Raw genomic sequence first — 21107 nt, forward strand, 5'->3', positions numbered from 1 at the left:
CTTTTTCAATAATGGGTATCCATGGCAGCTGAGGGACTAATAAAGGTAAAGAAAAATTGCTAAAAAGTAACACGTATTAAGTATAATTTAAAATAAAACTTCAGTGAAACTCACCCTCCACTGGGTGTATCAAAATGAATGACATATGATCGCTATCAAATGAATATGATCATGTATCAAAATGAATGACATATGATTGCTAGACCATCTGCAGATGGATTAGCGATCATATGTCATTCATTTAGATACATGAGATCCTCCTATTTTACGTATTGTGTCTTTTGCTTGCATTTATTGTTTATCTTAGATACACCTCTGAGCAACAGTGCTACATCGGTGTACGCTCCCATACCAGTGGAGGGTGAGCTGCGCTGAAGTTTTGTTTTAAATTATAGTCACTACATGGGTGTTACTTTTTAGCAATTTTTCTTTGTTTTATGGATGGTTTTTAGGCTCCATCTTTACTTCATGCAGCAACACCTATAAGGCAGTGGCGCTACTAGGCCTCAATACTTTTGTGACTTATAAAGGTACCCTCCAGGCCTGTTCACCTACCTGGCTATGCCTCTGGCAGGGCTAAATAGGTGTGCTGACAGAAATAATTCCCCGCACTACACTATTATACAGCAGCCAACCCTTACAAAATAATTAATAGAAAACATAACATACTATAAAATCCAGTCAAAGAGTAGTGACAGGTTTTCCCTTTAAATATTACAACTTGCAAATACAAACTTTTATACGACTATGGAAATATCAAAAACAAAGAAAGCCGCTTGGTCTTTAAAGGGTATTTCCATCTCAACTAACATAGTTCTTGTAGGGCTAGTCAATATAAATATTGGCACACCCTCTCTGTCCCTCCCCCCCGCCCTCTTCATCATTAGGAATGCTCCAGGCAGATTGTCTCCTATTTATCAGCTGTGTAAGCACAGCACATGGGCTGGATCGTTAAAGGGGTATTCCCCCCAAGAGCTAAAAAAATAAAATGCCCCTAAACCTATCTGGTCTCACCAAGTCCCCCTGAGTATTTTGAGCCGTCTCTTGTCTTTCTAGCTGCCGCCGTTCCTGTGTTACAAGTTTTTCTAAAGGCGCTGGCAGGGAAACTACATCATGCATTGCTTCGCCCTGATGAGCTGATGTTGCAGCAGAGCCGATGATGTTGTAGCAGAGTCTATGTGCCTCACTGGTATTGTGCATTTAGGATTACAGAGGCTGAAAGACCCCTATATCGGTGTTCCCCAACCTGGGGGGACGCCTATCTTGTGAGAGGCCCGGGGGGGGGGGGGGGGGGTTGTTACACACTCATTACTGCTATATCTTGGAAACGTAGCTCCAGTACAACCAACAACACACACCTCACATAGACTCAGCACTGCTGAAGCTGACGTATCTCTGCAATATCTGACAGAACTTGCTCTCCACTGGGGGGGATGGGGGGGGAATGAGGGGGGTGTAATGTGCCTCAGGCGGCCGGCTATATTCCGAGACGGGGGGGGGCCTCTGGCGGCTGGCTACCTTGTGAGACGCGGGGGGAGCATGGGGGGAAATGGGGTTATACACTGTGGGGGGGGGGGGGGGGCTGCTTTCAGAGAGGGAGACAGTGATCAGCAGCAGCAGCTGTCACTGTCTCAGTGTCCTTCCTCCCTTCAGTGAACTGGGTTAGAATCGCTAACCCAGCCCATTGAAGAGACGGAGGACACGTGATCCCGACTCCGAGGGTGGGGGCCAGGAGCAGGGAGCGTGTCGGGTTGGACTGAGATTTGATGATTCTATGCATTCGGTGCAGGTGAATGCATCTAGATAATAGCAAAACTGTGCAGAATCCATAATAACTTCATTTTGGAAAGGTGGAAAGCTATGGGTGGGCAACGTATTATTGCAAAAATAATTGGGGGGGGGAATACCTTTGCACCTGTGCAATGTTCAGACAGGAGAAAATGTTCCAGGGGCATTTCTAATGATGAAGAGGGTGGGGAGGAGGGACGGAGAGGGTGTGCCAGCCTAATGCATACACAATCAAGGCCACGGCCGTTGGGCACAGGGCTGCCAGTTTAAAAGTTGTTTTTTAGGACAATAACTGCATCACCTGCAGAAAAGACCCCAGGACAGATCTTGGATTAAAAGCAGCTATCTGAAGGTACAAGTGGTTTGGGGGGGAACATATTGTGGGTACAGAGTCGCTTTAAAGAGGTTCTTCGGGCTGGGGTCATTATCAGCGTACGGCCGGGGAGGGGGTGGATATAGAAGCCACCGGTCACTTACCTCCCTGGTTCCAGCGCTGGGTCCCGGATCGTGCCGCCCCTTCCTGGTCTGAGCTGTGGCTTGAGACGTGACGTCTCAAGGCAGCTCAGCCATTTAGAGGCCGAGGCGGGACTCCGCTACTACCCCTAAATGGCTGAGCTGCCTTGAGACGTCACATGTCAAGCCGCAGCTGAGATCAGGAAGCAGCAGGACGGGAGAACGGGGCAGCGCGATCTAGGACCCGGCGCTGAAACCGGGGAGGTAAGTGACCGGAGGCTTCTTTATCTGCCCCTTCCCCGGCCGCACACTGATAATGACCCCAGCCCGGAGTACCCCTTTACTATATTAGTTGAGATGTTTACTGCTTCTCTGATGGATTTTAACTGCCACTACAAAATACCGTATTGTCTAAACCAGGGATTCACAATCGTCTTTTGCTGGGACCTCACCAGCCAAAGCAGTGGACAAAGACCAAGCATCAGATGAGTCATATATATTGCTCACTTTACCTTTTAACTGTAACTTCAATCCAGTAAACATTAAAGTGTTCCCATTGCTTCAAAATAATAAAACTTTTGAAAATACAGCAGTGTGGGGGGCCATCCATGTAGCCTAGGGATGGGGAACCTCTGGCCCTCCAGCTGTTGCAAAACTACAATTTTTATCATGCCTGGACAGCTGTCCAGGCATGATGGGATTATTAGTTTTGCAACAGCTGGAGGGCCAAAGGTTCCCCATCCCTGATGTAGCCCTAAGGGTGTATACCAAAAGAGGTGCATACAGATATGGATATCTGTATAAAAGTTTTATTCACGTCTCATAACACCACCGGGTTTCTGGGCGAGTGGTATAGCCTGTGTTGTCCAGAAATGTGCTACTGTTTTATGAGACATGAATAAAACTGAGTGTTCAGACCCCGACAAATTGCTAGAATGAGTGGAAAGAGACCCGCAAGGTTGAGTGATTCTCTCCCTACATTTGGTGTGCAGGACTGAGGCCACATCCACATTCCTACCTATATAAAATGTGCTAAGCCACAGGCTCACCTTTTTTATTCAAAGAAATAGAAACTGCAGCATGCAGAGGTGTGTCCCCCTCAGTGATCGATACACTTTTTGGTTCTCCCCCACTAGAAAGCAACATATAAGCCAAAGCAAAATCACTTTTCTTAAGGCATACTTGAATTGGGTGTTTTGAGTTGGCTCCGATTCCATTTGGTGAAACTATGTAGAGAAAAAAAAGGAGAAGAAGAGATTAATTATAACAAACAAACATGAACAAATTACAAATATATCACTTCATGTGACATGTGGAATTTTTGGGGCATTACTTTATGGTGAAGACACACTGTAAGTAGGTCTATGCTGTCCTATGTAAGGAAGCTGAACAGAATGATGTATCGGCACACTTAGAACTATAAAAAAACATCCCAATCGGAACCTGGACTAATGAGCTTATATATGAAACAGATATCACTTATTTTACACCACAGACCAAATAAAAGTTTTTAATTGCATAAAAAAACCCTACTGTGGAAATATATGAACGAGAATTCCTCCTCCCATCGGTCCCCTATACAGTCCTTGGTGCACTGATCTGCCCCTTTCATCCAGCACTCTGCAGTGATGAGCTCCATAGTTACATCACTGCAAAGTGTCAACTCAATATGTATTATCAGGGGCAGGCTGGCTGGGGGGGGGGGTTTAGTGTGCTGAGGGCCAAATCACCTTATTTATATATCAAACTACACAATTCCCAAAAACAGCACTGAAGATCAAGGTAAAAAATTACCTTCATCCTCAGTGCCTGGTGCACTATGGGATGCAGGTTATATTCTTCTGGCCTGCTGTTAGTTTCCCTTTAAACATCATGTACAAAACATGAATATGCAAAAGAAGAGCCCGTGGAGCCTTACTGAAGAGTCTCGAAACACAGGACTAGCCAGATATCCCTCTGGAAATGACCCAGCCAGGGGGTGGCTCCTGTAAGGAAACCTCCAAAACCACCATATTAAGTGGCCCTATAAGTCAATGTAATGACAAGGGAAAAACCAAGGCCAGGTAATCATCCACATACAGTGGTTCGGGGTGTTGCCCCTCATCAGTGTGGAGCAGGATTCTGGCTAGGTGGGAGCAATGCCTAGTAAGAGAAACAGATCGCTGATCTCAGGGAGAACAGCCAAACGATAACATTGCCGACTGCTAATGCAATGCATTGAAATCCTAAGTGCATTGCCCCCTGGGAAACATGAATGTGCAAGGGAAGAGCCTGTGGAACCTCCTTGAAGAGTCTCGGACCCCTGGCTGGGTCCTTCCCGGAGGGATATCTGGCTAGTCCTGTGTTTCGAGACTCATCAATGTGGCTCCACGTGCTCTTCTTATTCTGCATATTCATATTTCCCAGGGGGCAATGCACCGAGAAATTCACTGCATTGCATTAGCAGCCAGCAGCGTTATCATTTGGATGGTCTCAGCGCTCAGAGATCAGCGATCTGTTTCTCTTTTCTACAAAACATGAAACTGCTTTTAGTTTCCCTTTAACCATTTGGCATGAATAAAATATTTTTATACATACTACTGAAATATATACAATATTTTTATGGAATAATACCTTTAATTTCTTAGTGGTATTGATGGCTTTTTTCTATGGGATGTACTGTACTATTTGTCAGAAGTATTCTGCGTTAAATACACAACCTACTGCCTATTTTCTTTTTTTTTGCCTACGAGGAACTAAATATGTATTTTCATGGTGAACCATAAAAAGCAATGCATATACACGGGGAAGGGGGCCATTCACATACATTACAAAGTTGTATAACTTTGTAATGTGTGTTATTTTGTGAATAAATGTTCAGCGCCACACTGCCCCTTTAAACAGTAACCATAATTGTAACAGACATCTGACAAATCATAGCGACATGTCAGAAGTTTGTTTCAGTAGGGGGTCTGGATACTAAGACCTCCACTGATATCTATAATGTTGAAGCAGAAACTCTCAGCAGTGCACTACAGACTGCTTAGTCTACCAGTTTAGAACTGAGATAAAGGGTCAAAGCGTGTGCCGATAAGGTGTGTTCGCCCTTTTACTCCAGCAATCAGTGGGGGTCTTGCATCTGGACCCCCACCTATACAAACTTCTGACATCTCACAGAAGTTTTTAAAGATGATAGTTGCACTTTGGCAGAAGTGTTTGCATTGACTTCAGTGCAAATCATTGCATTATGAAAATAATGGCCACTGTTTTGAAAACAACGGCCGTTCTTTTTATAAAAAGTATGTTCTGTGAACATAGCCATAATGTAACAAAAAGATCAATTAGAGCAATTTCCCCTTCTCATAAAGTATTTATTGGATGAAAATAACCCTTTAGTTAGAGAGAACAATTCCTTAGTGTAGGCCCTCAATGAAATGCCAGATAGTTGCTTCGTTATATTGTACATAACACTGCCCCAAAAAATAAAGATTTGAATTTAAAGGACAACTGCGGTGCTGAACTTTTATCTGGAAATTAAAAGACTTTAGAAAAGTTATATACCTTTGTAATGTCTTTCAATTACCTTCCTGAAACCGCTACCTATCCCTCCCCCACAAAAGAAAGCCATCATCTAATAGAAAAAAAATAGAATAAACAGAAATGTACCTCCTTGTTCTAAGAATAACTTGATTAGTGGCAAACGAAACACCATTTGGGGACTAAGATTGTTTATTACGTGGAAAATGTTAATATTAGGAAGAAGACATCGTTGAATCAATCCTTCTTGAGCAGATTGCCCATTAGCATCTCTTGTCAGCAGAAGCAAAACTTCATGCCACTTTTGTTCCTGTGTTAACTGTGTGATGAGGCGCTCAGCAACAGACTGTGGTATGTCACATTTCATGTCAGATGGGATCTCTATGACAAACAGACAATTAAGAAACATTAGAAACTATTACCAAATAAGCAAAGTACTAACCAAATAGTGTGCGTGAGGTCTTCCTGGCATGCCAAAGCACATCCTTATGCACTGGCTATGGAAGTCACCACACCTATCAAGTAGTAAATGCATCCAAAGAATGCCATCTTTATCAAAACTGTCTAAAAGAAAAATGGTCTTTGTATTTCAGAGCAACCAATCACAGCTCAGCTTTGATTGTATCAGTGCAGTTTAAGAAATAAAAACAGAGCTGTGATCGGTCGGGGCAACAAAGTTCATTGATCAATTTTGATTTTGTGTATGTGGGCACAAGAGAACAGAGAACAAGACATACACTAAGAGGGGCTGCTTTTCTTTTATGGAAGTGTTATTAAAAAAGAAAGAACTGCACAGCAATTTTAAAGAGGTTAGGCTTCTTTTACTGCGTTTTTATAAATCCAGTAGAGTCCCAGATACTCCTTCCTAACCACAATTTGATCATGGAGCCAAGCTCCCACGATCCCAGCACCTCTTGGGTAGAAATATATCATGGCAGAGATCTTTGTATTACCCCTTGAGTACTGTAGTCCACCTAGTCCATTTATTACTTAGGCTTGTCCAAAACCGTATACAACGGGGCAGATTGAAGAAAACTGTCCAAAAGTAATTATCTTTCTTACCCACAGTAACCAATAACAGTGCAGCTTTTATTTTTCAGCAGCGGAATGTGAAATAACTTTTTCTGTTAGGCTCAGTTCATACTCCGTTTTTGCAGTCCATTTAAATAATCCGTTTTATGGGAAAAAAAAAAAACAGTGATGCAATTGTGTGCATATATTTGGATCCATTTTTCCATTGACTTCAATTATTTTAAAAAAAAAAAGTTTTTTTTTTTTGTGTACACAAAAACATGGCCGACAACGTTTTTCTGTACAATAAAAGTATCAGTTAAACGGACTGCAAAAAACAGTATGGCACAATTCCATTGCTACTTTCCATTTTAATGACAGAAAAACAAAACCTAGCCGATCCGTCCATCTCCTCATTAATTTCAACGGGTTTTTATTGTGCTTTGCTTTCATTGAATCCGTCAGTGTTCCATTTTTTTTTAGACGGACATAAAACTTGTTAATGCACCAGTTTATCAAGATCACCATTTGTTATTCTGGTTTTGATAAAAAAATGCACCAGTTACAATGCACCAATGTTATTAATAGATGCATGCTACATAATACATTTTTTCTCATCTGTATATGTCTGTGCACCACAGACTAAAATCTACTTCAGCTATGGGCTGGCATAGACTTAGGGTCCTATTACATGGGCCGATGAAGGCCCGATCAATACTGTGAATGAGCGCCAATCTGCTAGATTGGCGTTCGTTTACTGGGCCCATTATGTGGCCTCATAATCACTAACAATGTCCGTGCAGCTCTTGCCCAAACAGTAAATATGCATGCGTCCCGGCACCGCGAGCTGTGGCTTTAGAGTGGCCTGTCCAGGCCAGTGATTGGATAAGCGGCCTGTCAGTTCAGACAGGACTCTCTGAAGCCACAGTGTTGCTGGGACGCATACAGAGCGCAGAAGAGGACCGGGAGCGTGGTCAGGTGAAGAATTTACTGTTTGGGCAATCATCAGCCATGCATTGCTATTACACGTAGCGATGCACGGTCGGCGGACAATGATTTTATGTGTGGGGCTAAAGGAAACGATCAGCTGATGCTAGTTTCATCATCAGTTAGGGTCCATTTACACAGAAAGATTATCTGACAGATTATCTGCCAAAGATTTGTAGCCAGAAACACTATAAAACAGGGAACAGGTCATGAAGGAAAGCCTGAGATTTCTCCTTTTTTTTAAATCCATTCCTGGCTTTGGCTTCGAATCTTTGGCAGATAATCCGTCAGATAATCTTTCTTTGCAAATGGACCCTTACACAGAGTGATAATGGGCCGAATCAATTATCGCTTCATGTATCAGGGCTCTTACAATACAATTCAGGCCAGTTTGTGGTGTAAATTTACCTGCCTGCAGGATAAGCCTTGTCACTTTCTAAAAATTGGTGAGCTTGTTGCAGAGTGATAAAGTTGCCAATCACTGAGCAAAACATACTTGCACAAAAATATGCAACCTTTTTTACACACCAAAAAAGTGAACACCGTGGGTAAATTTTTCTCTGTGATTTAGTAATTTTCATGTATTTTTCCTATGATAAACCAAAAAGCTTATTTGCCCTCGCAGAAGCATACAGGATGTTTATACTGGTATTGATGTGTAAAAATAAAGAAGAAGAAAATAATGATCTAAGAGACTATATCCTGGGACCACATCAATGGCTTGTGTGTGTGTTTTTTTTATTTGTCTTTGTACTTTCGTTGTAAAATGAAAAATGACTTTAACCTTTTAAAGGACCAGGCCCAAAATGACCAGTGGACCGCGCAGATTTTCATTTTTGTGTTTTAGTTTTTTCCTCCTCCCCTTCTAAGAGCTCTAGCACTTTCAGTTTTCTATCTACAAGGCCATGTAAGGGCTTATTTTTACAGGAATAGTTGTACTTTGTAATGGCGTCATTCATTCTACCATAACATGTATAACGGAATCCCAAATATATTATTTATGAAAATATAAATAGGTGAAATCGTAAAAAAGAATGCAATATGGTAACTTTTGGGGGGTTCCTGTGTCTACGTAATGCCATATATAGTAAAAGCGACATGATACCATTATTCTATAGGTCAGTCCGAACACAACCACATGCAGGTTTAACATCTATTGTTATATATTTTTTTAATGAAATCCTTTTTTTTTTTTTGCAATTCATTTTTAATAAAATGGGCCTATTGTGACTCTTATAACGGTTTAAATTTTTCACCTACGGGGCTGTATGGGGTGTCATTTTTATGGGGTGTCTAGTTTTTATTAATACAATATTTGTGAAGATCAGACGTTTTGATCATTTATTAATTGTTTTTGTATATAATGTAACAAAAAATAAAAATTTAAAAATAAAAAACGGCAATCCGCGCACTCTTTTCCTTTTTTTACGTTTACGCCTTTCGCGATGACGATTGTTATATTTTATTTGATCAGACAATTACGCACGCTACGGTATATTATGTTTATTTATTTATTTTTATATGTTTTATTTATATAATGGGAAAGAGGGGTGATTTAAACTTTTATTGGGGGAGGGGCTTTGGGGTGTTTGTAAAAACATTTTTACTTTTCTTTACACACATTTTAAGTCCCCTTGGGGGACTTTTACATACAATTTTTACATTACATACACTGATCATTGCTATGCCATAGGCATAACATTGATCAGTGTGATAGGCGTTCTCCTGATTAAGCCTGCCTGTGGCAGACTTAATCCTCAGAGCGCCAATCGGACCGCACGGAGGCAGGTGAGAGACCTTCGGCGGTCCGTTGAAACGATCGGGACCCCGCAGTCACACTACGGGGGTCCCGATTGGTAAGTGACCCTGTCACTTACACTTAAACGCCGCCTGTCATTAACGGTAAGGGCCCGGTTGGCAGCCGGCCCCCACCTGCTATGAAGTGCTCTCCGTCTGGGGACAGACTTCCTCCGTCTGGGGACAGACTTCCAGGGCGTACCGGTACGTCTTTAGCCGTCTAGGGGTTAATAAAAAATTATCTGATTAAAGAAAAAAAAAAAAGCAAGTGCCAGGGGCGTAACTATAGAGTGTGCAAAGAGTGCATTTGTACCCAGGTGCCTAATAGGGCCCCATAAGGTGTCTCTTTTCTTTATGAGATCAATAATGATGTGACGTTTTAGAAAAAAATGTGAATGTATAACTGGTCATTGCAAATAAAGAGTATTTAAAAAAAAAAAAATTATGGTACACACTTCTATTATCCATTACAGGTAATACAGGCGGCCTAAATGACTTACCTTTCATAGATGACAGCATATGCAGAAAGTTTCGGACACATTTGTGTCCACTAAGTTTATTAACTTGATGAGCTTGCTTGCAGAAGTCTACAAACTGGTTCAGTTCACAAAGTGGTTCACTAGCTTCAGCAAAACTGCCCAACTCTACACACAAAGCCAGGAAACAGTAAGCTGGATTTATTGAATACATGTAGATATGCTTTGACATCAGTCTTACTTCATCTGAAAGTTGGTACTTAATATTCACACATCGCACAAGATGATCCCTACAGTGCTGAATATAAATTAAATGCATTCGCTCACTACAGAGGGCTCAGCCACACTAGCGTTTTTCTTTGTTACTAACGGATCCGTCTATATTAATTAAACGGATGAGCATAAACTGATGAGCAGACTGATGCAAACTGATTGCAAAATGTTCATCTTTTTTTTAATGGTCCGTTTGTATTTTGGCTTAAAAAAAACTGACTTTTGTACATCAGTTTGCATCAGTCAGCATCCGTTTTTCTATCCGTTTATTTTTCTTCTTTGGTTTCTTGCTGCTTCTGCGCATGCTCAGTGCAAAAACGGATGAAAAAAACGGATGTGAACGGAAATACCTTCCGTTTTAGATCCGTCCTCATTGACTACAATGTAAAAAAAAAACGGAAGTGCACTTTCCGTTCGTGATCCGTTTTTTTAAGCGGAAAGAAAAATACTGCAAACACAATTTTTTCTTCCGTTCAAAAAAACGGATCTTGAACGGATTGCATGCAAACGGAGCACAATTAGGGCGAACGGAGCACACTAATATATCATGGGAGTCTATGGGGATTTTAACAGATCCGACAATTTCCGTTTTGCTTACTGCAAAACGGAAAAGGTAGACGAAATGGTGCTGGATGGTCAAACGCTAATGTGAACGTAGTACAATATAATAAAAAGAAGGAAGAAACTGAACTGCACTCACCGTTAAAAAATGTCTTTATCTTTATTTATCCATCTTTGTTAAAAAACACATTGGACAAGGTGCTGGACAGAGTGCAGATAGTGCGGCGGCAGACGCCACGGAGGTAAGGTGACAGGCTGTTTCACGCCTCTTTTCCGGCGCTTCTACGGACCACCCTCCTTTCTACGTCATCACGTTATTTAAATATCATAGCTTACTGTGACGTCAGAATCATGTGATAGTGATTAGTGAAGACAAACAAATATACATAATTTATATAAAACCAAGGATCCATTGTATATATTGCACATAGATACTAGAGGAGGTTCCGATCTACTCTTTCATTCAAGCCTCCAGGGCCTTCCGCCTCTGTACGTATAATCCACAGCAGTTCAGTTCTTAAGAGCATGCGTTGTCTATCTTGCCCTACCTTACCAGGGACTCTTTCTATACCAGCATATCTTAAGACTGAAAAATCATTATCATGGCTCTCCCTCATATGATTAATAAGTCTTGTAGCTCCTATACCCGTTTTTAGGGAGTAAATATGCTCCCGGGGGCTGGGTTCACACTATGTATATTTCAGGCAGTATTTGGTCCTCATAGCAACCAAAACCAGGAGTGGATTGAAAACACAGAAAGGATCTGTTCACACAATGTTGAAATTGAGTGGATGGCCGCCATATAACAGTAAATAACGGCCATTATTTCAATACCACAGCCGTTGTTTTAAAATAACAGCAAATATTTGCCATTAAATGATGGCCATCCACTCAATTACAACATTATGTGAACAGAGCCTTTCTGTGTTTTCAATCCACTCCTGGTTTTGGTTGCTATACAGCCTCACAAATACAGCCTCAAATATACATAGTGTGAACCCAGCCTGAAGCGAGTACACATGGCTCTTCTAGTTTGGCCGATATAAAATCGGCCACACGGGCAGAGAATACAATATACCACAAAGGTGGTTTTACAACAAATGAAATCTTTTATGGTAATATCAACTCCATTTAGGCAGAGGTGTTTGCCTTTTATCATAGCTGGACACCATTTACAGGAACCACACTTATAATTCCCTACTAGATCATTTTTTAACCATTTGTCCTTTTTAGAAACAAACTTACTGCGGACCAGATTATCCTTTAAATTTGCACTTCTTCTAAAGGTGACATACGGTTTATTATTAACCCATTCTCCCAAAGTGGGATCCCCTTCCAACATACCCCAGTATTTGTTTATTACGCTACGAATTTGGGGGGCCATGGGTGATAATTTGAAAGAGAACGCAAATCTGTCACTCTTCCCTTTCTTTTTTCTGTTAGTTGCTCCTTTTAGTAGTGTGAGTCTATTCTTCATTTTAGCTTTATTATAGGCTTCATCTAACAGCGATTTAGGATATCCTCTCTGGAGCAGGCGTAGAGTCAAATCGTCCGCCTGCCGCAAAAAGGACTCCATATCGCTGTTGATGCGGCGCAATCTCAGGTACTGGCCGTAGGGGACTGCCTTCTTTGTAGACTCCGTATGATAGCTATTATAGTGGAGTAATGTATTAGAAGATGTGGGTTTTCGGTAGCCCTCTGTTTTTAGACCCTCGATATCTTTACGCACCAGAACATCTAGGAATTCTAATTGATCAGTGTCCATTTTAGAGGTAAATAACATATTCATGTCATTTGTGGTATTGAGCATTTCTACAAATAATTCAAAATCATGTGCTGATCCCAACCAAATTATAAACGCGTCGTCCACATAACGTACGTATTTATATATGTACTTGCCAAACTCATTAGTAGAAGAGAAAATATATTTCATTTCAAAAGCAGCCAAAAATAGATTTGCTACACTACAGAATATATTTTCTCTTCTACTAATGAGTTTGGCAAGTACATATATAAATACGTACGTTATGTGGACGACGTGTTTATAATTTGGTTGGGATCAGCACATGATTTTGAATTATTTGTAGAAATGCTCAATACCACAAATGACATGAATATGTTATTTACCTCTAAAATGGACACTGATCAATTAGAATTCCTAGATGTTCTGGTGCATAAAGATATCGAGGGTCTAAAAACAGAGGGCTACCGAAAACCCACATCTTCTAATACATTACTCCACTATAATAGCTATCATACGGAGTCTACAAAGAAGGCAGTCCCCTACGGCCAGTACCTGAGATTGCGCCGCATCAACAGCGATATGGAGTCCTTTTTGCGGCAGGCGGACGATTTGACTCTACGCCTGCTCCAGAGAGGATATCCTAAATCGCTGTTAGATGAAGCCTATAATAAAGCTAAAATGAAGAATAGACTCACACTACTAAAAGGAGCAACTAACAGAAAAAAGAAAGGGAAGAGTGACAGATTTGCGTTCTCTTTCAAATTATCACCCATGGCCCCCCAAATTCGTAGCGTAATAAACAAATACTGGGGTATGTTGGAAGGGGATCCCACTTTGGGAGAATGGGTTAATAATAAACCGTATGTCACCTTTAGAAGAAGTGCAAATTTAAAGGATAATCTGGTCCGCAGTAAGTTTGTTTCTAAAAAGGACAAATGGTTAAAAAATGATCTAGTAGGGAATTATAAGTGTGGTTCCTGTAAATGGTGTCCAGCTATGATAAAAGGCAAACACCTCTGCCTAAATGGAGTTGATATTACCATAAAAGATTTCATTTGTTGTAAAACCACCTTTGTGGTATATTGTATTCTCTGCCCGTGTGGCCGATTTTATATCGGCCAAACTAGAAGAGCCATGTGTACTCGCTTCAGGCTGGGTTCACACTATGTATATTTGAGGCTGTATTTGTGAGGCTGTATAGCAACCAAAACCAGGAGTGGATTGAAAACACAGAAAGGCTCTGTTCACATAATGTTGTAATTGAGTGGATGGCCATCATTTAATGGCAAATATTTGCTGTTATTTTAAAACAACGGCTGTGGTATTGAAATAATGGCCGTTATTTACTGTTATATGGCGGCCATCCACTCAATTTCAACATTGTGTGAACAGATCCTTTCTGTGTTTTCAATCCACTCCTGGTTTTGGTTGCTATGAGGACCTGACATGAGGACCAAATACTGCCTGAAATATACATAGTGTGAACCCAGCCCCCGGGAGCATATTTACTCCCTAAAAACGGGTATAGGAGCTACAAGACTTATTAATCATATGAGGGAGAGCCATGATAATGATTTTTCAGTCTTAAGATATGCTGGTATAGAAAGAGTCCCTGGTAAGGTAGGGCAAGATAGACAACGCATGCTCTTAAGAACTGAACTGCTGTGGATTATACGTACAGAGGCGGAAGGCCCTGGAGGCTTGAATGAAAGAGTAGATCGGAACCTCCTCTAGTATCTATGTGCAATATATACAATGGATCCTTGGTTTTATATAAATTATGTATATTTGTTTGTCTTCACTAATCACTATCACATGATTCTGACGTCACAGTAAGCTATGATATTTAAATAACGTGATGACGTAGAAAGGAGGGTGGTCCGTAGAAGCGCCGGAAAAGAGGCGTGAAACAGCCTGTCACCTTACCTCCGTGGCGTCTGCCGCCGCACTATCTGCACTCTGTCCAGCACCTTGTCCAATGTGTTTTTTAACAAAGATGGATAAATAAAGATAAAGACATTTTTTAACGGTGAGTGCAGTTCAGTTTCTTCCTTCTTTTTATTATATTGTACTGCCTAACTTGTTTTGAACTGGCACCGCCGTGATTACTGCTGCTCCACACTTTGCAATTTCTGGGCTGGGATTAGTAGTGCCACCATGAACTTCTGTTTTACGATATGCTAATGTGAACGTAGCCTTACTTTTTTTGCAATCCAGTTTGCATTGCATTTACAAACACGTTTATTATAGGGAAACATATGCCAGGTAAAATTATTAACAGCTAAGCCATTATGCTCTTGGCAATGTGAACAATGACTGAATTTTATCTCCATCTACCCATGCTTTATGTCTGCTATTGACTAACATCCTCCATAATCCGCACCAGGTATACTCACATCAGTACTTTACCCAAGCTGAACTAGTTCTCTGAAATGAGTTCCCTTAGAAAGTCAGACTCATTCCTAACAAATAAAGCTTTAAACATGCCCTTAAAACAAAACACATCTTAAAGTGACTCTGTACCCACAATCTGCCCCCCACAAACCGATTATACCTTTGGATAGCTGCTTTTAATCCAAGATCTGTCCTGGGGTCCGCTTGGCAGGTGATGCAGTTATTGTCCTAAAAAACAGCCTGTGTCAAACTGGCGTGGCCTAAAGTGTCTATGGATTAAACTTGCGCCGCCTCTACATCCCTTCTCCCCGCCCTCTTCACCATTAAGAATTCCCCAGACAGGAACCGGTCTAAACCCTGCATAGGTGCTGGATTTTTTTTTTTTTTAAACCTGCCCAGGGGCATTCCTAATGGTGAAGAGGGTGGGGAGGAGGGACGGAGAGGCAGTGCAAGCCAGGGCACAGACACTCTAGGCTACGCCAATTTGACACAGGGCTGCAAGTTTAAAAGTTGTTTTTTAGGACAATAACTGCATCACCTGCTGAACAGACCCCAGGACAGATCTTGGATTAAAGGGGTAGTGTGGCGCTAAGAAATTATTCACAGAATAACACACATTACAAAGTTATACAACTTTGTAATGTATGTTATGTCTGTGAATCGTTCCCTTCCCGTGTCCCACCACCCCCGCACGTGTACCTGGAGGTTTCGGTGCATTATACATCACCTGATCCGTGTCGCGCATGTCCGCCATCTTGTGCCAAACGTTATCTTCGGATGGACGGCCGAATCGCTGCCGCCATCCCTCCTCTGCCGCGTCAAAACTGTGCTCAGCCGGGTACACGTGGGGGAACACGGGAAGGGGGCGATTCACAGACATAACATACATTACAAAGTTGTATAACTTTGTAATGTGTGTTATTCTGTGTATAATTTCTTAGCGCCGCACTACCCCTTTAAAAGCAGCTATGTACCACCCAGTAAATCGCTGGGTGGTATGACTATCATATCATCATGCATTATGCTTTATGTATTGTTTGACTTTTTGGTTACATTGTTCTAGTCCCTGTACAGCCTATCTAGCTTAGGTATGTAGCAGTGAGCAACCCTACTGTATTTTAGGAGAATGCCGTTTTTTGGATTTTAGATGTTTTTAACCTGTTTGTTGCCGGAATCAATAAAGCTATTTTTGCACAATATTCCAGGTGTGCACCTACTTTCATATCCTATGTTCTAATTTCCTTCTTCAGTTGGTGTTATACATAATGTGAACAAGTATCAACAGTACAAGCAATTTTAAGAAACTCTGTAATAGTTTTTATTAAGCAAAAGAGTTTCCTTCTGTACTCAAAAAGCTGTTTTCCTACCTCCGCAATTCAGAAGAAGCAGGATTTCTGTGTTCATTATGCTCTATGGAGGGGAGAGGGATCGAGGGGGGGTGAGTGAACACAGAGAGGAGAAAAGGCAGTCTCATCCATGCTGTCTATTGGGACGGGTCTCCCTCAGTTCTTCTGGCTGGGCCGGGACTCAGCGTAGCAATGACGCTGATCCCGGCTCGGCAATACATTGCACTGGCCTGCAGCAGGCCAAAGCAATGTATCACCGATCTAATGGATCTTTGCTGTGTATATAGACAGCATTGAGCCCCTCCCCTAATAAAAGTCCAAATCACCCCCCTTTTCCCAATTTATAAATATAAATAAATAAACAAATAAATAAACAAATAAAATTGCCCGAACTATTAAATTATCACATTCCTGATCTCACACGGTAAACGGCGTCAGCGCCAAAAAATTCCAAAGTGCAAAATTGCACATTTTTGGTCACATCAAATCCAGAAAAAAATGTAATAAACAGCAATCAAAAAGTCGCATATGCGCAATCAAATGATTTTTTTCCGGTTTCGCAGCATATTTTATGGGAAAATAAAGTCTGTCATTGCAAAGTACAATTGGTGTCGCAAAAAATAAGGGCTCATATGGGTCTCTAGGTGAAAAAAATGCAAGCGCTATGGCCTTTTAAACATAAAGTGGAAAAAGCAAAAGCGCAAAAACAAAAATTGGCTTTGACCTTAAGGGGTTAAAGAGAGTGTACCTGATGGTACATCCTCTTTAAGAGCATGCTTAACCCTTTTCGAGGACCAGGCCCAAAATGACCCAGTGGACCGCGCAAATTTTGATCTTAGTGTTTCCGTTTTTCCCTCCTCCCCTTCTAAGAGCTCTAGCACTTTCAGTTTTTTATCTACAAGCCATGTAAGGGCTTATTTGTTACAGGAATAATTGTACTGTGTAATGGCGTCTTTCATTTTACCATAACATGTATGATGGAATTCCAAATATATTATTTATGAAGATATAAATTGGTGAAATCGCAAAAAAGAATGCAATATGGTAACGTTTGGGGGGTTCCTGTGTCTACGTAATGCACTATATGGTAAAAGAGACATTATACCATTATTCTATAGGTCAGTCCGAACACAACCACATGCAGGTTTACGCAGATTCTCTAATGTTATATATTTTTTTTAAATGAAATCCTTTTTTTTGGCAATTAATTATAAATAAAATGGGCCTATTGTGACGCTTCTAACGGTTTTATTTTTTCACCTACGGGCTGTATGGGGTGTCATTTTTTCCGCCATGATCTCTAGTTTTTATTAATACCATATTTGTGAAGATCAGACGTTTTGATCACTTTTTATTAATTTTTTTTTATATATAATGTAACATAAAATCGGTAATCCGCGCACTTTTTTCCCTCTTTTCGTGTACGCCGTTTACCGTTCACAATGACGCTTGTTATATTTTAATAGATCGGACAATTACGCACGCTACGGTATATTATATTTTTATTTGTTTATTTATTTTTATATGTTTTATTTATATAATGGGAAAGGGGGGTGATTGAGACTTTTATTGGGGGAGGGGTTTTGGGGTAGTGTGTTGGTGTTTTTAACTTTTTTTTTTTTACACATTTGAAGTCCCTTTGGGGGACTTGTACATACATTAGTTTGATTTCTACACTGATGAATGCTATGCCATAGGCATAGCATTGATCAGTGTTATCGGCGATCTGCTCATTGAGCCTGCCTGTGCAGGCTCAGTGTAGCAGATCGCCGATCGGACCGCACGGAGGCAGGTGAGAGACCTCCGGCAGTCCGTTTCAACGATCGGGACCCCTGCAGTCACACTGCGGGGGTCCCGATCGGTAAGTGACAGGGGACTCTCCCTGTCACTTACACTTAAACGCCGCGGTCGCGCTGCGATCGTGGCGTTTAAGGAGTTAATGACACGTGGCAGCGCGATCGCTGCAGCGTGTCATTGCCTGTGAGGTCCCGGCTGCTGATTGCAGCCGGCCCCCACCTGCTATGAAGCGCGCTCCGCTCCGGAGCACGCTTCATAGCGGGAGAAACACCCAGGGCGTACAGTTACGCCCTAGGTCGTCTGGGGACAGACTTCCATGGCGTAACTATACGCCCTGGGTCGTCTAAGGGTTAAAGAGTCACTGTCGTATTTTTTTTTTTTTTGCAGAAATCAATAGTCCAGGCGATTTTAAGAAACTTTGTAATTGGGTTTATTAGCCAAATCTGCCATTATCTGCATGTAAAAAGCCTTTTCCCAGGTCCCCCCCTCCTTCCTCTTTTTCATCCACTCTGAAAAATCTGAAAATTGTGACTTGTTGCAGGAGACGTCCCCTGTCTGTTCTAGGGAGAGGGGAGGGGGGGGGAGGAAGGAGGGAGTTAGCCGGCAGCAGAAAGCAGATAACAGAGGATTACAGGCACAGAGCTGGGTGACAGCTGTAATCTGAGCTCAGAGAGGTCAGTGGTGATGGTCACAGGAGATATCCCGTGAGGGATTTGTAGATTAACTCTTTGTTGTCCTGTTTTGGTCTTTTCTTTAGCTCTCTCCATAGGAGAACAATGAAGACAGGGGGGAGAGCTTTAAACTGCTTTTTCATGATAAAAATGCATTTTTCGGATAATAAACCCAATTACAAAGTTTCTTATAATCGCCTGGACTATTGATTTCTGCAAAAAAAAAATTCACGACAGTGACACTTTAACCTCTTAAGGACCCATGACGTACCGGCACGTCATGGATCACTGTCACTTAAGGACCCATGACGTACCGGTACGTCGGCCCTTTAAACGGGCGCCGCGGCCGGCCGGGTCCCGATCGGGGGAGATAGCCTGCTATAATACATAGCAGGCCATCTCTCCCTGTCGGCATGGAGGGTTGTTAACCCCCCCCATGCCGACGATCGCCGCTATTGGCTGATAAGCCCATAGCGGCGATCGGAACCTTTCCGGGCCATCGGTGGCCCGATGACCCGGAAAAAAATGGCGGTCGGTGCTGTCCAAGGACGGCACCGACCGCCATTACTGTAAAAAGTAATGGTGGTCACGGTACCACCGTCCTGATCGCCGTGAACGGCCGGCCAGCCGGCCGGCCGTTCACGGCGGTCAAAGTCCCCACAAGTAATAAATACCTGCTCCGGACCCCTCAGCTAGGTAGCTGAGGGGTCCAGAGCAGGTATTTGTACATTACTCACCTGTCCCGGGGTCCTGATCGGCGACTTCCGGGTTCCCGGCGTCCTCTTCATCTTGTCGGGACTTCGGCTTCTTCCGTGAGTCCCGATCGGCTTTTTCCGGCTCCAGCGTCGTCTTTTTTCGTATTTTTCCGGCTCCAGCGTCGTCTATTTTTGGATCTTGCGCTCTGCTGCCCTCTAGCGGCTGATAAGTGTAATACACGTATCAGCCACTACAGGGATGTTCAGAATGTAGTAAAAAAAAAAAATTTTTTTCCCAATTTTTTTTTTTCTATTTTCCGCACCCTATCGCCGCTGAGTGTTGATCAGCATCGCACGAAAGTGCGCTGCTAATCAGCAACTCCTCCTTTTTGGCGTAGGGTGGTTTTTTTTTATATCCTACTGCCACGGTCTGCTGATAAGTGCCGAACATAAGTGCGGCATTTATCAGCAACACCATTTTTGGCGTAGGTTTTTTTTGTATACTTACTGTAAAAAACACGTAAAAAAACACTACATTACACCACACTACATTGAATAAAGTTTTACACTACACTACTACATACCCCATATACCAATCCCCATATAAAGATGGCCCCCAGGGTGTTTTCGGTATCGGACGCATACGTTATTATTGCCTCCGACACCGAAACAGCCAGTGAGGATGAATGGGGGGTCCTTTGTTCCTCCATTCATCCTCATCCTCCTCATCATCCAGTGACGTGTCTGGGAGTAGCGTAGCGTACGCTGCCCCCCAGACACGTCTTTTCTGCCAGTACCGTCCCAATAAGAGATGACGGTATGGCGTTAAATTCTACAAACTCTGTGAGAGTACCTCAGGGTACACTTACAGATTTAGGGTACGTGCACACTGCGGAATGGCGAAGGATAACCCTTCGTGCATTCCGCAGCTGGCACCCGCCGGCGGACTGATGCAGGGGCGCGTCTCCGCCCGTGTCATAGACTCTATCCTATGCATGGGCGGATTCCATCATCCGTCATTCCATCAACACGTTGGACGCAGAGCGGAATCCGCCCGTGCATAGAATGGAGTCTACGACACGGACGGAGACGTGCGCCTGCATCAGTCCGCCGGCGGGTGCCAACTGCGGAATGCACAAAGGGTTATCCTTCGCGATTCCGCAGTGTGCACGTACCCTTAGAGTGTATGAAGGAAGGGACACTCGAATCCAGCCCCCAGATGCCCACTCCCCCCCCCCATCCTCAGAGTTAGTGGGGACATCGTCCGGGAACTGATCTTCCCACTGCTGGATAAAGGTTACCACCTGTACGGGGATAACTTTTATACCAGCACCCCCTCTTCCGGTCCCTCGCTGCCCGAGCTACTGTAGCTTGCGGCACGATCCGAACATATCAGAAGTAGTAATAGAGCCCTAATATTTAGCAGCCATGGAGCGGACCCAGCGCTTCTGGATATGAAGGACCCCGTATCGCACCAGGACAACATTTTCCAGGTGACGTCCCCCACACTGGAGAAAGGGAGACCCCAGAAGAAGTGCAGAGTGTGGGGTAACAGGGGGATCAGGAAGGACAACATTTTCCAGTGTGACACCTGTCCT

The 21107-nt window shown here is 42.6% G+C and overlaps 1 protein-coding gene across 4 annotated transcripts in view; it reads right to left on the bottom strand.

Annotated features, from left to right (window-relative positions):
- TRANK1 (tetratricopeptide repeat and ankyrin repeat containing 1) overlaps positions 1-21107 on the bottom strand; it is a 154809-nt gene that overhangs the window by 63268 nt on the left and 70434 nt on the right. For 3 of the 4 annotated variants that reach the window (XM_069958474.1, XM_069958475.1, XM_069958473.1), the window contains exons 10-12: positions 10053-10196; positions 5887-6138; positions 3291-3467 (exon numbers count right to left, since the gene is read on the bottom strand). In XM_069958474.1, the coding sequence (XP_069814575.1) occupies positions 3291-3467; positions 5887-6138; positions 10053-10196 (573 nt within the window). The remainder of the gene's footprint in view (positions 1-3290; positions 3468-5886; positions 6139-10052; positions 10197-21107) is intronic. The other variant, XM_069958476.1, reaches the window with a different exon arrangement.

This window comes from Dendropsophus ebraccatus, chromosome 2, assembly GCF_027789765.1.
Source record: "Dendropsophus ebraccatus isolate aDenEbr1 chromosome 2, aDenEbr1.pat, whole genome shotgun sequence".
Taxonomy (NCBI): domain Eukaryota; kingdom Metazoa; phylum Chordata; class Amphibia; order Anura; family Hylidae; genus Dendropsophus; species Dendropsophus ebraccatus.